The 17,740-nt window shown below is 39.5% G+C and overlaps 1 protein-coding gene across 1 annotated transcript; it reads right to left on the bottom strand.

Annotated features, from left to right (window-relative positions):
* Positions 1-10,583: 10,583 nt before the first annotated feature.
* On the bottom strand, positions 10,584-17,466 carry RPL34 (ribosomal protein L34). The gene is made up of 5 exons (XM_044680691.1): positions 17,432-17,466; positions 15,588-15,661; positions 15,401-15,500; positions 13,430-13,533; positions 10,584-10,711 (listed from the first exon to the last, which is right to left on the bottom strand). The coding sequence occupies exons 2-5, from the start codon at positions 15,650-15,652 to the stop codon at positions 10,627-10,629; spliced, it is 354 nt and encodes a 117-aa protein (XP_044536626.1). The 5' UTR covers positions 15,653-15,661; positions 17,432-17,466; the 3' UTR covers positions 10,584-10,626.
* Positions 17,467-17,740: the final 274 nt, after the last annotated feature.

The following is a 17,740-nucleotide window of genomic DNA, read 5'->3' as shown; positions in this document are numbered from 1 at the left end:
CTTCTCAACTTAGAGTCTAAAAAAGGAATGAACATAAAAACAATATACAAACAAGCTATCGTTGGAATGGAGATAATAAGCAGGGGGATGACACTGGACTTAAGAGCATTCTTTGTGCCAGGCCTTCAAGGACAGATAGATGCCAGGACAATATTTACTGACATTTCCTGGTCCTGTTATGAAACAAAGGGAGATTTCCAGGCAAAAAGAGACGAACTCAGTTACTACAGGTGGATCATGTGTTTTCTTAATTTTCCTGTGGATTGAGCAGTAAGCTAAAAGATGCAACACAATCTTGGCACTGGGAGGGATCTTCTTAGAGGTGATCAAGCCCCCAGTTTCTTTATAAGCAAGAGCCCCATTCCTGTAATGATTCATATTTCAAATGTGGGTTTTCGGACTTCAAATCAGATACTCTTTCCAGTATACCAAACTATCTTTTGCTCTGACTTTCTCCTCTGTGAAATGGGGAAGATGTCTGTCCCAACCTACTTTATTGCCAAAAGGGAATACCTTGTATGTTCCCAGGTTTTTGCAATTCTATTATCTCTGAATGTTTTACCTACATACAGAATACAGTGACCCTTCTTTTCCATCATATAATCTCTAGTTGGAAGGGACCTAAGAGGTTATTTGGTCCAGCCCATTCTTGAGCAGAAAGCACCCCATCTCCTCTATAACATTCTTGACAAATAGCCATCAAGGCTTTGCTTTAAGAATGCCAGTGATGTGGAACTTGCCATCTTTTGAAGTACCTCGTTCCATTTTTGGACAGGCTCCAAAAGCTAGCAACCAGTTTTGTTTGTTTTGTTTTTCATCCTAGAAATAGAAATGAAAATTAAACTAACCCAAAGGAAAATTCATTGTCTTGACCTCAAGATATTGTTTTTCTCAGAGTCAGAGTATTAACCTTTCCAATTTTTATCAAGTATTCACTAAGAGACATGGGAAATGTATTACTTATGGTTTGTCCCCTTCTATACTTTTTTCATTTTTACTGAATTCAAATATAATACTGATTCCAAAGCCAGGTAGACCAAAAACAGAGAAAGAAAACTACAGACCAATCTCCTTAATGAATCAGATGCAAAAATCTTAAATATTAGCAAAAAGACTCCAGCAAGTCAAGTAATCACGAGGATTATTCACTATGATCAGTTGGGATTTATACCAGGAATGCAAGAATGGTTTAATATTAGGAAAACCATCCACATAATTGACCATATCAATAACCAAACCAACAATAATCATGTAATTATCTCAATAGATGCAAAAAAAGCCTAACTCTTCCAATTGGAACGGAACTTTAGATAATACAGAGGATAACACTACTAGAGATGTGATTCCTTCCTCTAAATGATGAAATAGCTTCTATTTGATTACCTCCAGTTACAGGGAACTCACTAACTAATGAGGCAATCTATTGCTTTTGGTGATGGTTGTTAACTGTCAGGTCCTTTGCATTCTGAACTCCTTGATTCAAGGATTCTGTAAGAAATAGGGTCACATCAGTTTATTTATTTTTAATACATTGGCAGCTTACCTTACTTCATTCTTCTCTCTTAGTTTCTTTCCATTTTATGATTCCGTTATGGAAGGTCTGTAAATGAACTCAGAGTACTTCCAGTGTATCAGAGTACTAAAAATAAAGTATGGTGCCAAAGCAAAAACAATGATCTTAACCACTTTGGGCCTCAGTTTGTCCTTTTTTTTTTTTTTCTTAAACCCTTACCTTCCATCTTAGAATCAATACTGTGTATTGTTCCAAGGCAGAAGAGTGGTAAGGGCTAGGCAGTGGAGGTTAATCCCAGCGTCACACAGCTGGGAAGTGTCTGAGGTCACATTTGAACCCAAGACCTCCCATCACCAGACCTGGCTTTTCTAGGTCCACTGAGCCACCTAGCTGCCCCCTGCCCATTTCTAAAATGAAGTCAACACTCTTTGTACTGCCAGCCTCCCAGGATTATTGTGATGGAGTCAGTCTACACTTAAGTACTTAAACACTGCATAAATGTGAGCTACTATTTAGTGTCAAAAACTTTATTTTATCTATGTATTTTTCTATTTTGTAATTTTAGCTAATATCTATCATCTAATTTTATCAATATTTAGTTGTTTAGTGTCAAAATAAACATATTCTTTTATCTATATATTTTATCTGTTTTATCATTTGTTTTACCTAACAGCATATTATTTTGTCTATATTTAGCTGCTACTAGGGTAAAAAACAAACACATCCTTTTATCTATACATGAGGATCAATAAAAGTAAGCAAAAGCAGTGATTGCTTATGGCTTGACTCATAAACTCAGTTTCGAATCTGTGGATTTCTTAAACTATCATCAAAATAATTCAATTTTTTTTTAAGAGCAAAAAAGGTAGATGACAGAGTGGCTAGTGCCTGGCCAGAAATCACAAAGATTTCTCTTCCTGAGTTCAAATATGGCCTCAGATACTTACTCCCTGGGTGACCGTGGGCAAGCCACTTCACCCTGTTTGCCTCAGTTTCCTCCCCTGTAAAACGAGCTGGAAAAAGAAGCCGGGAAGCACTCGAGGATCTTTGCCAAGAAAACTCCAAATGGGGCAAGAAGAGTGAGACAGCCCTCCGGGTGGCTCCCCACGTGTAGTTGCTCGCGGTGGCCACAGAGGGGCAGGAGTTCGCTTCGGAAAAGGACAGAGTCCTCCAGAGCGGCCCCACCTCCGGGTGAAGGATCCGTCCGCCGTGGGGCTGCCCCGGAGCCGGAGCGAGATCCAAACGTCCTGCCGCACGCACGCCACGCACGCCCATTTAACCACCCCGATGCATCTTTAGGGAACGACGTTTTAGTAGAATACAATAAAGTCGATTGGATTTCATAAGTGACCATCTTGAAAATCAAGAAGACTGATTAAAATAAACAAAAATTCCATTGGGAAATAATTTAAAATAAAAATGTTAATTAAAAACAAATAAATAAAAATTAAAGGAGATTTGGGACATTGCTTGAGATATAAGATATATGACTGGAGCCAGAAGACCTGAGTTCAAATCCTCTGCCTAGACTGCTTATTAGCTAGGGATCTTAGATAAGTTCTTTTTTCCTTTAAAAACAAAAAAACCTTACCTTTCGCTCACAAAGTATTTGTTCCAAGGCAGAAGAGCAGGAAAGACTGGGTAATAGGGGTTAAGTGACTTGCCCAGGGTCACACAGCTAGGAAATGTCTAGGGCCAGATTTGAGCCCCTCTGCGGTACTGTCACCAGGCCTGGCCAGCTACCCCCTCCCCACCTCCACCCCCCCAAACTCTTTAGGTAAGCTCCTTAGGTCTCAGTTTCTTCATCTGTAAAATGAGGAGTTTGAGCTAGATTGCCTTAAGGCCCTTTCAAGTTCTATTTAGACTGATGAGCCCTTGATCTTTCTAATTCTAAATCCTCTGATCTCTAAGAACGGGGTGGGGGGGGGGGGGGGGGAGTCTTTCCTAATAGCACAAACGGCATTCAGGGACAACTTTTTAAGAGGGAAGGAATTTGTCCCAGGATACAAATTGCAATTGGGGGAAATATGCAAAACATAGGTTTTATCCCAATGGGTACTTTTTAGAAAAAGTTAAAAAAAAATCCAAAGATTCTTTTGTTTCTATAGATATTAGGAAGGAAGGCCTTTTGGGGAGATGCAATTGTGACTGATGTTTGCCATTCAACCAAATACTAGAGCATGAGCTGTCAACATGGTTCTGTCACAAGAACTAACATTAATTTTTAAAATGAAAAGACTCTCTGGGTTAGAAATGACAATGGATCCTTTAAGGGATTGATTTATCCATATTTGCACACATTGAAGAGTGTGTTTTATATAAAATGAATAAAAATATCTAAGTTTTTAAGAATGTTGTAAAATATTTCCATATGTATATTATATCAAAGTACTTTTCTCAAGTTTGGTTGAAAGGAAATACCCAGGGCATTAAAGCCCATCAGAAGAGATGGCTCCAGTTGTGGTTTTCAAATGCCCAAACACGCCTCTGCCCAGAACTAATCAAATGCAGCTTGACACATTCGGCAACTTAAAAAAATGTTTTTCTCTTTATTTGAAGAGATGAAAAAAAAACATACTGTGTAGAGAATAATATAGGAGGATAAAATTTCAGTTGCCTTTTTGGAGGGGCCACTTCCAGCATTATCACTTTTCTTTAATCATTCAAAATGGGATGCACCATCTTGATGCATTTTGCTTCTCTGTTAGGTCAGGAAGCCCCTGAACTGCTTTGAGGAAGAAAACTGCAAAGGGCTAACTTTCTTAGAGGACACCGAAGATTCAGATTCTCCAAGCAGGAGGGGAAGAGTCCATTTTACAAACAGTGTATTAGTATTAACATTATATTTATGATACGGGACCAAAGCCCACACCCTTCTGAGACACATTCATTTTGCTTACCTTTTGATTTCTGCTACTTTTATAAACAGAAAACTTTTTGCCTCAGTGTGGGCCTGCAAATCTCTACTCTCCAAAGCAAAACCTTTTACCCTATTCCAAATTTCTTTTTAACAGGAGACAACTAAAGTTGTTCTTAGAATGAGCAGGCCCAACGTGAATACCCCTGAAAGAAAGAAAAGCACTTAAAATCATGTATGGGGAATAGGAACTGGACTTGTGATTTCTTTGCTATGAAGAACTCTCAGGAGAGGAAATTCGCTCCACCGATGCTGGTTAGCACCTTCTTGGCCTTAGAGAATGCCTGTTGTTGTTTAGTTGTTTTCTGTGGTGTCTGACTCTGTGATCCCATTTGGGTTTTCTTTTTTTCTTTTTTAATATTTTTCCATGTTTCCATGATTCATTTTCTTTCCCTCCCCTTTTCCCCTCCTCGCTCCCAGAGCCAATAAGCACTTCCACTGAGTTATACAAATGTTATCACATACCTATTTCCATATCATTCATTATTTTATTTTATTTTTTAAAATTTAAAATGCTTACATGATTCATTTTCCTTCCCTTCCCTCTTCCCTCCCCCACTGGGTATTTGGGTTTTCTTGACAAAGACATTGGAGTGATTTTCCATTTCCTTCTCCAGCTCATTTTACAGATGAGGAAACTGAGGCCTGAGGAGCAATGTGATTTGCCCAGGGACACATAGTGAGTGTTGGCAGGATTTGAATCGAGGTCTCCGACATGCCCCAGAGAAGCCTCATCTGTCTCTGCTTCAAGGCCAATGGCTTCTCAGACCATGCAGGGATGCATTCTTGGTCTTTGTTGATGGGAAAAACTGAGCAGGTAGCCTCCAAGCTATGCGTGCCTGGGCAGAGTCAGGGGCAGGGATGCACCTTGGGGAGTAAGAGCAACACTACAAGTAAGAGGACTGCTAGGCGGTGCCGGATCCAATGTGCCCTCGGATATTGGCATTTATTAGGTGTGTATTTCTGGGCAAGTCACTTCGTCCTGTTGGCCTCCGTTTCCTCATCTGTAAAATGAGCAGAAGGAAATGGCCAACCGTTCCAGTATCTTTGCCAAGAAAATAAAAACTCAGACCTGATGGAAAATGACTGGACAAGTAATAAACGAATAAGCATTCTATCATTTAGACGTGTCCTCTAGGCACACTTTCCCCCTGAAATCTGGTCACGAGAAGACCCAGGGAGGTAGAGGGCTGCTCTGCCCTTTATCAAGTTTCCAGGTTCCAGAGAATGAGTTTCATCAAACCCTGATTAATAAAAACATTAAATGTGTTAATGCATTAAAAGTTTAAAACCCTCCCAATAATATGGTGATTCATTCATAGAACTCATTTTCAATAAAGATTTGTCATTTTTTTTCTGAAGAGAGCTTATTTAGTAGTACAGTCTACTCTAGAGACAGCAGCTTCAGCTCGCTCCTAGACTTTGCAGGCTCCCAGGTAATCATTTAACCCAAATGTCCATGAACTGGAGGACAACCATTTTGCACTTCTGTCCTAAATGATACTGAAAAGCTGAGGAAAGCAGGACTCCTTTTACACTGATCCTAGAGGGACGGAAAGTGAGGATAACCAACCCCTCTCTCAAAATGTTTCAGGATTTATGGAGACTCTCCATTGGAGACTCCTGCTATTTATGGACTTAAGGGTTTTATTTTCTTCCACTGATATCAAAAATGATGTATTTCTGGTGTTCCTGAATATTGATTTGGAATCTGGGTGCATGGATTCATTTTATTATAAATAAAGGATTAATTTTATCTTCAATGCTGGTATGCCATACTAGCAACCAAATAGTTTCCTGCTTTACTTCTTACGAACTTATACAAACTTCCCTTCAGCAAGTCACCACTGGTGGAGAGGAAGAGTACTGGAGTTGGATTCATAAGACCTGGATTCAAATCCTCCCTATACTTAATTCTATGAGCTCAGGAAAACCACTTAATCTTTTGAGGGCTTCTGTTTCCTTACATGTAAGTTGTATTTGTTTATCTGATACTGATATCTTTCTAGCTCTGAATCCTAGCAGAATTAGAATCCTTTCTTAATGATCATCACTATACAAACCCACATAAAGATTAATTTACTTATCATCTACAATGGGCCGGGAGATTGAAAGCCAGGCCTAGATCATGGGGCCTAGTGTCAGAAGGGACCTTAGAGATTATGTCCCACCAATTCACTTTGCTGATGACTAAACTGAGACCCAGGCAGGACTTGGAAGCCTTTGTTGTGGATAAAACAGAATGGCCAGCATTTCCTGAAGGACTTTATTGGATGACCTTGTATCCTATAAATACTTAGATGTCTTTTTTTCTAATTTAGATAACCTTTTTCATTTACTTTTCATTGTTTGCAGGCATATAACTTACTGTCGTTTTCCCTTCTTTTAGGGTCCAATGAGATTTCCATTTAATTTTATCCCCCTTTCTCATTCATTTTCTAAACTTAAGTGCAAACAATTTACTTAATTTTCTCAATACTCATTTACATAATTCTCATTTCTCAGTACTGGCAATAGACAACTTAAATCAGTGATTCCCAAAGTGGGCACCACCACCCCCTGGTGGGTGCTGCAGCAATCCAGGGAGGCGGTGATGGGCACAGGTGCATTTGGGGGTGGTGAATAACTGTAAGGGGGTGGTGATAGTATGTGACAGGGGGTGCTAAATAATATTTTTTCTGGAAAGGGGGCGGTAGGCCAAAAAAGTTTGGGAACCACTGACTTAAATTGTGATGATTGACTATACCACCTGAATGACACATCTCCCACAATTAACATATGAGAACTATAGGCCTCTTCACCTACAGTAAATAGTCTCCCTACTTAGAAAATCAGGAGGTTCATTATTTAACTCTAAGAGAGTGGTGAGGTCACCTTTTTTCTCCTATAGTTCTTCATTTCACAAAGTGTGTGGCTTTCTAATGGATCCAGATGGAGCCCTATTTTTAAAGAGCCTGGGAGCCCAGGCCCATCAGGAGACCTGTTATCGATCTAGATGTGTGAGGCAACCGAGAGCAAACTTTTTCTAACATTTGGAAATTTGAAAAAATTTCCAGGATGAGTATTCCTAAGTCTCTTTAATGACACACATCAGATCTCTGTGAAAGGAGAAATATTAGACTTTTTAAAAGGGCACCACTGACTACGCACTTTCACATGTCCTTTTGGGAGCCTGTCAAGAATACTTTAAATCACACACACAAAACTGGAATCAATAAAAGCTTCATATTTGTTTTCAAAATATCAAAACTCAAGACTGATTCTATAATCTTATTCACTGTTGGGGCTGACAAAACGCTCTCCTTTTTTAGAACATCAGTAAAGGGAGGAAGCACAAAATTGTCCATGAGGAGAGGAGACAGCAAAATGAAGGTTGAAAGAGTTTAGCTACTTGTTCAGCTGACAGTAGTGAACTATTAGTTAAAACTGTTTACAAAGCAGGTGATTAAGAACAGTTTAAGGGGGCAGCTGGGTGGCTCAATGGATTGAGAGACAGGAGGTTCTGGGTTTAAATCTGGCCTCAGACACTTCTTAGCTATGTGACCCTGGGCAAGTCACTTAACCCCCATTATCAAGTCCTTACAACTCTTCGGCCTTGGAACCAATACACAGTTGATTAGAAGAGTAAAGGCTTTTAAAGTAAGGTGTGGCATTAAAAAAGAAAAAAAGAATGGTTTAATATAGTACTTTAAAATTACTCCTGAGATTTAGACATGGCTGTTATATGGGCACATATAATTTATAATCAGTGCTAGTTTTTAACACATTCTTTTTAATAAGCTTAAACCATCTTACAAATGAAGTTTTTTTCTGAGACTAATTTTGGAAAGATATGCAAAAACCACATATAGCACTTTAGAAAACAGTAAATATTTTCAGTCTAAAAATTTCTCAAAATAACACCTGCTTTATTCACTTGGGAGATACTTATCACCAGTTACATCCCACACATTCTTTTAAATATTAGTCTATAAAACAAGAGGATGGAGAACCTTTTGTCAAAATCCAAGCAAGAGGGGCAGCTAGGTGGTTCAGAGGATAGAAAGCCAGGCCTTGGAGATAGCAGGTCCTAGTTTCAGATCTGGCTTCAGATACTTCCTATGTGACTCTGGTCAAGTCACTGAACCCCCATTGCTTAGTTCTTACTGCTCTTCTGCCTTAGAACTGATACTCAGTATCAATTCTAAAAAAGGAAGATTAAAAAAAATATCCAAGCAAGGCTGACCACTTTGTAATAGGTAAATTTCTATAGTTGCACTAACACCAAAATTTCTATTAGCAAAATATATATAATAGCTGGGGCTTCAACCCTGAAGTAATTCAGCAATGGAAAATACATATTTTATACATTTGTTCCAAATAATCATGCAGCAGAAATACTGATTTAAAATGTCATAATTACATTCCTGAGATTGGAAGAGACAAGTCACTCAAACATGTTACCTTTTGCAAAATAATCTGCTAAACTCTGAGAATTTAAAGAAAATGAATCCCTGCCCTCAAATTTACAATCTAGGAGAGGTACATAAATTTAACACAAACTGGAGCAGGATGTACAACCAGTGCAGAATACTATAAAAACCAGCAGGGAATTTAAGATCCCTTCCAGGTGAAGAAAAATCAAGGTTGATTTCATTGAATAGGGGAAAATTGGTCTAGTTTCTAAAGATCAGTAGGACCTCATGTGGCCCCTGGTGTTTTTAGTTTTACTAATGATTTTACATTAAATCTACAATTTACCCCCACTCCATGGTCTTTTAATAAATTAAAATTAAGTAAAATATAGTAATGTCACCTTAAAGTACATGCAATGCTCCACATCTGGAACATTTCCATTATTTAAATTGTCTTAATTAACAGAATTCTGTTTTCTCTCCCTCTCATCTCTTACTTCACTGGAAAAAGAGAAAAAACAAATTTCTTGTATCTAGTGTGTATAGTCTAGCAAGCAAATTCTGTACTACAGGGGTCGACAATGTATGGCTCTCAAGCCACATCTGGCTCTTTCTGCAGGAGCCATAAAGTCCATTTTTTTTTTCAGGCGCTGTTACAGGAGCGCACTGTGAGCACTGTACGGCTCTTACAAAATTACATTTAAAAAAATGTGGCGTTTATGGCTCTCAGGGCCAAAAAGGTTGCCTACCCCTGGGCTAGTACGTTATATTCAAAAACAATCTGTCACTTAACCCCTTCCTGCCACAGTCAACTGGGACTAGGTTGCAGATGTGCAGCTTCACTATTAATTCACTCCTCACTGAGGCCCCCCTTTATCAAGGTGCCAGTCCTGCTGATTTTAGGATATAATTCCAATTTAGACGACTATGTCTAGTCAACAGCATTAAGATCTCAAGACTCTGGACTCCATTTATTGGCAGATCACCAATTAACAGGAAATCCAGGTTCTATTAGCAATCTCCGGTGAATTCTTTCCCACTCTGTCTCTGACCCAGACTTCTTAAATCAAGACGGTGGGGTAGCCTGCAGTGACAAGAGCAAGTGCATGATTATGATCACACTGGGGATGGGAACTATGAACTGGCATTCATCTGGTGACATGCAGGGGATGATTTAAACTGTAGAAGCCTTCCTTGGGCTTCAGGACTAGCACCCCACTATGCCTAGCATCTTCAGCTAATATCACTTTGTCCTTCCTTCTGTGGCTCTGTAAGGAAAAGAGGTTTGTCTTTAGAAGTGCTTAGTCCCATGGAAGGACTCACCAGTAGGGTGCTGAGTCCCTCTTCCCAAGAACTCACTTATCTTTCTTTGCATACCACAAGCCTGGCACAGGGCAGCTTCACTATGGAGATCAAGATGAGATTCAACCTGGTGTGCACATTAACTCCATCAACCCATCTCTTTTTAAATTTTGAGAAGTTACTTTTAAAAACAAGATTCGAGAGTCCCAAGTGTTTTAGATTTATCTTTTAAAAATCAAGTAACTGAAACAGTTTCCATGGCTAAAGTACAACATCCAAACACTTAATTCAAGCCTCTCATTTTAACAAGTGAGGAACTGGAGTATTTTAAGTCATTTGCCCTAAGGTCCCATAAGAAAAAGGGAGTGACTGACTCTTATTGGGTCCCCTTTCAGCTCCAAATCTAATGTCTTCCCAAAATAAAAAGGGACTAGATACAGAGGCCAGAACATTTAAACATGTTTTAAATTCTTTATTAGTTGAAAAAAGTCATATCCTTTTTATTTACTTTTTTGACTCTGTGCTTGTGCCTTCAACACCTTCACAACAATTTTCTGCTCCTCAATCAGGAAAGCACGCTTGATCCTAGATGAGAAAACATTTCATGAAAAAAAAATTCCTAATATTAAATCTCACCTAATAAACCTAACAATCATGTCAACCAATACACATTTATTAAGTACCTACCATTGTGCCTGCTAGGCACTGACTGTGCAGAACACAAGTCCTAAATTAATTCGAACACTTTTGAATTAAAGCAGAGATTTATTCAACCAAAGTCTAACATTTTCTCTAAGAGTAGAGGTTCTTAAACTGGAGTCCAGGAAATTCTTAAAAATGTTTTGATAACTTATGTTAACTGATTTCTTTTGCAATGTGTTTTATACATTTTAAATCATCTCTCTGAGGGTTCCTAGGCTTCATCAGACTGTCAATGAAATCCACAACCTCTTACCTAGGGGAACCAGTTACTTCTTTCACTAAGGTTGGGTGAGGTAATTATCCCAAGTAAAGCCATACTCTTAAAAGCTATATGATGTGGATGCCTCTTCAGGAGATCCCCTATGACCTCATCACTTTCTCCCTAATACTCTACCAGGTAAAGGTAGATGAGATTATAGCCTAGAGAGAATTTAAACTCCAATTGTTTTATTAATAGTGAACATTTATATATACTTATATATATATAAATACTCCCATTTATAATAGAGTTCCAAGACTTCTCTAAGGTCCCAAGCTAAACCAAAGTGAAAAATACTTAAATTTCATAGCAAATCCAATCATTTTCAAATAATTCAACACCCAAAAGAAAGCCAGAGTGACATCCCCAAGAAAAGTTTGCTACTATTAAGAGTTGTAATCAAGGGGCAAGGAAAGACTAGGAAGCTAATCTCGCCCCATGGTTTAAAAAAAAAAAAAAAAAAAAAAAAAAAAAAAGGATGTGAGTTGGGGGCTATCAAAATGGAAATATTTAATTTCAGCATTACTCACAATGACTTTGAGTGCTCTAAAGACGTCTGTGCTTTAAAAATTATAAACACCCACAACTCTTTTCATTACTAAAGCTAGGAATGGATAACAGGTAATATGAGTTAAAACCCCAAATTTGCAGAAACTTGAGCTACAGTCAGATGTGCATGAAGCTGGTGAAGAATCTGTGGTCACCTAGAATGTGCTCATCCTCTGGAAGGAAGAGCAAAAGTGAAGCTGTTATGTTGGTAACCTGGCACGGAGAGGCCAAAAGCCTTTCCCCATCACTAAAACATGCCATTCAACATACATTTCCCCATCCAGACTGTGAGCACTAGTTTGGAACGAAAAAGAATTAGGTCTAAATTCCATTCTCTACTAAAGCTTTAGTCAGCCAACTTCACTGGGCCTCAATTTCCACCCCTGTAAAATGAAGTGGTTGGGAGTCACAGACCATTTAGCTTGGAAAACTAGGAACCTATGGAATAGACTGCAGTGGCTCCCAAACTTTTTTGGCCTACCGCCCCCTTTCCAGAAAAAAATATTACTCAGTCCCTGGAAATTAAATTTTTAAAACTTTTAATAGCAATTAGTAGGGAAGATAAATGCACCTGTGGCCATCACCACCCTCCTGGATCACTGCAGCACCCACCAGGGGGCGGTAGCGCCCACTTTGGGAATCACTGGAATAGAGCCATAGGATTTGGGCCTGATTGCAAAATGATAGCTTATGAAGAGAAGTCTATTAGTCATCCTGTACACAGGTTTTCCAGACTCTTAAGTTCTATCTGCCAGGATAAGCATGTAAACAAATAGCTAAATTACCTGCAGAGAGAAAAAAACGAGATCTTTGGGGATCAGGAAATGGTACCCTGGCTTGAAAGAAACTAAGATGAAATGGAAGAGATGTTATGTCTGGGAATATCTACTGCCCGGCTACAGAAGATGGCCAACATGAGAAAAGTCTGGATAAGGAAGCTGAAGCCAGACTATGAAGGGATTTAAATGCCAATGCCTGTCATTTATCAAGGAGGGTTAGATTCTAGAGTAGTAGAACAGCAGGATCAGTCTTAATTCTTTAGGCTCCTCCCACATTTGTTAGTTTTCCCCACACCCACCCACCCTACACATTGTGAAACACTTGGTGATGAAGAAGCAGTGCTTAGGGATGGATAGACAGTACCCTGGGGAAATGCCCAAACTTTCAGACAGGGCAGATATCCACAAGAGAAAAATGTCATGGATTTAAAGGAAGTTAACAGCATCAAAAGCTGGGAGAGATCAAGATCAAAGTCTTAGTTCTTTAGGCTTCAGTGCCCACATCTTGAAAACCAAGGAGTATTCTATAATACATATAACTTTAAATTAGTCTTTTCATCAACCTTGTTACTAATGAGTGAGGCTGAAATAAGTGAAAAAATTGTTTAGACCCACACCCACAGGCTGGCTTATAAATATAAAGGCTGGCCTGCTTACTCCCAAATCCAGCAAAAATGCAAATAAAAAAAGAACTCCCATTTTTAAATCCATTTTGAGCATTATTAACATTTGCAACAACCAGTTGGCCCCTTTCCTGCCTCCACTCCCATTTCTTCTTAAACCCTTACTTTCTATCTTAAAATAGATTCTAAGTATCAGGTTCAAAGGCAGAAGAGCAATATGGGCTAGGCAATTAGGGCTAAGTGGCTTGCCCAAGGTCATGCAGCTAGGAAGGGTCTAGGGCCAGACCTGAAGGTAGGTGGCCCAGTCGCCAGGCCTGATGCTCCATCTGCTGAGCCACCAAGCTGTCCCTCCCACTCCCATTTTAAAAAGATAATTTAAAAGTTGATTTACCTGTCACGGACACATTTAGCACACATGGAGCCACCATAAGCCCTGCTGACATGCTTTTTTGTCTTTGAGAGCCTCATCAGAACTTTAGGTCTCACTGCACGAACCTACATAAAAAGTAGCATAGATTTTTATTAAACCATGCCTTTAAAAAAATTCCAATGTCCCAACTTTTGGGATAAGTACTCACTATTTGACAAAAACTGCTGGGAAAACTGGAAAACAGTACAGCAAAAATTAGGTTTAGTTATCTCACACCCTATACCCATGTTGGCAAAGCTCTGACATAGGTACCAGAGGGGGCTGCTCCTCTCCCCCTCTCCACATGCCTGAGGACATTTCTCACTTCACCTGCTCTTCTGCCCACCAGCCCAATGGGAATGCTTCCTCCTTCCCTTGTCTGGGGTAAGGAAGGAGTTCACATGTGGCATGAGGGTGTAATTTGGGCACAGTTTCTAAAAGGTTCACCATCACTGCCCTATACCAAGCAAGATATGGTCAAAATGGCACATAGATTTAAACATAAAGAATGATATTCTAAGTTAGGGGAACACAGAATAGTTTACCTATCAGATCTATGGAAAAGGAAAGAATTTATGACCAAACAAGAGATAAGAGAACATTACAAAATATAAAATGATAAGTTTGATATCAAATTTAAAAGGTTTTGTACAAACAAAAACTATGGCAACAAGATTAGAAGGGAAGCAACAAACTGGGGGAAAATTTTTGTAACAAATTTCCCTGATAAAGGACTCTCAAGTATATAAATAACTAATCAAGTTGATAAGAATCCAAGCCATTCCCCAATTGATAAATGATCAAAGGATATAAATAGGCAGTTTTCTGATGATGAAATCAAAACTATCAATAATCATATAAAAAATGTTCTAAATCCCTCTTAGAGAAATGCAAATAAGCACCATCTCACACTTAGCAGATTGACCAATATGACAGTAAAGGAAAATGATAAATGTTGGAGGGGATGTGGCAAAATTGGGACACAATACATTGCTGGAGCTATGAACTGACCCCACCATTTGAGGACAATTTAAAATTATGCCCAGTGGACAATACATTCCCTTTGATCTAGTAATATTGTTTCTAGGTCTGTATCTCAGAGATAAAAAAACAAACAAAAAAAATGGGAAAGGATCTGTTTGTACAAAAATACTTATAGCTGCTCTCTTTGTGGTGGCAAGGAATTGAAAACTAAAGGGACATCCCTCAATTGGGGAATGGCTGAACAAATTGTGGTATATGATGGAATACTTTTCTGCTGTAAGAAATTAACAGGATGATTTCAGAAAAAGCTAGAAAGACCTGCACGAACTGATGCAGAGTGAAATAAGCAGAACCAGGAGAAAACTGTACACAGTAACAGCAATACATCGGATCTAGGACAATTCTGAGGAACTTTTGACAAAGAATGCTATCCACCCCTAGAGAAAGAACTGCTGGGAGTATAAATGCAGATAAAAACAGGATTTATCACTTGTTTATTTGGATATATTTTTTTTTGGGGGGGGGGGGGGGTTGGTTTTATAAGATTATTCATTTACAAAAATGAATATGGAAATGTTTTGCATAATACATACATAACCCAGATTGAATTGCTTGCCAGCTCCTGCAGGGGGAAGGAAGGTGATCTGGGTTTTGTAACTTTAGCAAAGTCATGCAGAAATTTGTTACTTAAGAAAAAAAATTTTTTAATTAAAATAAAAATTTCCAATGATGGTGTTTCTATTTTTACAACAATGCCACTACTTGAATAAGTGTTGGCCTCACATTGCTTCCTTTTAATAGAATTCCCTTCCACTGCTTTGCATACTTGAGAAGTTCACTTTTTTTTCAGTCCGAGTTAATCTTGCCTATTATGTAGCAGTCACTGGGACAGGAAGGTAGGAAACAAAATATTCTTTAGTCTGAAGGACATCACAGTCTACTAGGATATAACTAAATGCAGGTACTTACACCTCGAAGTCTTCCTGGGCATACACCACAAGCTGATTTGGGTGCTTTTCCAACTTTCTTGGTATAGAGGTAAACAATTCTATTACCTGGGGTCCGTGACCTGTGGCAAATAAAGAAAAGAATTAGTAAATACATTTCAAGAAATTAAGTAATACTACTTAAAAAATTTTTAAAAAGTTATACTTACAGTCGAGTTTTGTTGGAAGCTGTATTGTAGGACAACCTACGGCGATATGTCAGGCGCTGAACCATTTTTAATTTCTAAATAAAAAGTAGTATAGTATTAGTCAAATTCTTAGATTATGACATTACTTTTTCAACGTTTGTTCTAAAAATTTTTCTTCCATCCCTTCCTCACCCTTCAAAAGCAGCAATATCATGAAAAAGACATTTCCATTTATTTTTAACATTTTTTAAAAAATCTGACATCAACTATTTTTCTTCTTTACCACTAACAAAATGTCAACTTCCCAATGTAGATCTTTACAGACCTGGTACAGATTCCTTAACATAAGCAAGTGTCAAAGTATGATTTATCAGAGATCTACATTAAGGAAGCCTCTCAAGTTTTCCAGGGTCACAGAATTATAGTTAGGGTTAGGAGATCCAACCATCATTTGACATATTAGGAATCAAAGGATTAAAGTCATTTGCCAGAGGTCACACAAAGGAAGTGGCAGGACTGCTCTAGTCTTAAAATCTAAATCTAGCACTGTTTTCAATGGATAAATCAAAGGTAAGAAAAAAGTATTTTCTTTTTGTTTTTGCCAAGTTTCAATTTTTTTCTTCCCTCAATTTGAGAAAGAGAAGCACATTTCCCCTACCATTGAAAGGGAGATGATATTTATTCCCTTGGCACTAAACAGAGATTTCCAAGCAGGAGAGGAAGAGAACATCCCTTCCCTCACAAAATAGCCTAAAGATCTGTGCTTCCCCACCAAAACTTTGAAAAAGTTCATTCGAAGCCAAATCCTTATTGTGATCAGGTGTCACACAATGTGCTGTAACCCTGGTGAGTTTCTTAATACTAAGTATAGATTTTTAAGGCTTAAGAGGGGTAAGGCCCAGGCACTTGTAGTAAAATGACTTGCCCAGAGTCAAGAGGCTAGATTGAACCTAGGGCTTTCCATCTTTAGAGCTGGCACTCAATCCATGGAGCCACCTAGCTGCCCCCCAGATTTTATTTTTATATACATATATATTTACTTACACATCCAAAAATAGCTATATCTACATATACGGAAAATCCATAAACGAGGCATGTGCATACACAGCTTTCAGAGACTCACAGCTGCTTCTTTTTAAAAAAATCTTCCTTGCCATCTGTCTTGGCAGCATCCCTCAGTACTGGTTTTAATACAGAAGGACAGTGAAGGCCAACCAGTGGGGGTTAGGTGACTTGCCCAGGGTCACACAACTGGGAGTGCCGAAGACCAAACTTTAAAAGAGGCTGGAACTCCCCCCGTGCCCTCAAGGCTAGATACTGAATATGAGACGAGAACGCGAACTGCCTGGCAGTCTTTTAAAGAGTTTTGACAGTCGTTTTTGAAGGCGGATTAAGCTAAGCCGATGATGTAGCCTTTTCTCGCCAGAACAAAAAAGGCCGCGCCAGGCCCAACAAGTTTTAGGGGTTCCTCCTCCCGCCCCACGCGGGAAAGCCCAGCCACGGGCGGGCCCAAATCGAAGTTCTCGGTAATTAACGGAGTGAGGAGGGGTGGGGGGTCCGAGGGCTGGGGACCGTCACCCCTCCACGCCTCTGCGGGTCTAGGGAGACGCCAGGGAGTCCGGCCCCGGCGGCGGTGTTCCTCCCGCGGGAGGTTCGGATTCTCAGGAGACGCCAGGAGACGCCAGGAAACACCAGGGCTGTGAAGCCGAAACGAGAAAGCTGTCCGCGCCCCGAGCCGCCTCCCGCGCTCCTCGGCATCCCGAATCCCGAAAGCACCCCATCCCGCCTGACCCTGGCCCCCGCCTCTTGCCGGATGGCGGCGGATTGAGAAGGATGAAAGGCAGAGGCCAGAGAAACCGCCATACCTGTCAGTTCCGCGTCCGGAAGAGGGAAAAGGAAGCGGATCCTGGTTCAGAGTTCAAATAGTGATTTCACAGGATCTTCCGGTTCTAGCCCAGAACCGGAAAGGGCGGGGTTAGTAGGGTTTCGCCATATTGTACGGCATCTGCCGGATTCCGTACAGCTACTGATATACTCAGTGCAGTCAGGAGAGGTCGGGAAGGTTGAAACTTAGAGAGGACGAGCATGCCTATAAAATGTTTTTTAAACCCTTACTTTACGTCTCATAATTAATACTAAGTATTGGTTCGAAAGCAGAAGAGTGACTTGCCCAG

This window comes from Gracilinanus agilis, chromosome 6, assembly GCF_016433145.1.
Source record: "Gracilinanus agilis isolate LMUSP501 chromosome 6, AgileGrace, whole genome shotgun sequence".
NCBI lineage: Eukaryota > Metazoa > Chordata > Mammalia > Didelphimorphia > Didelphidae > Gracilinanus > Gracilinanus agilis.
Note: the sequence above shows the minus strand (reverse complement) of the source record. Positions and strands in the feature narration are given on the sequence as shown.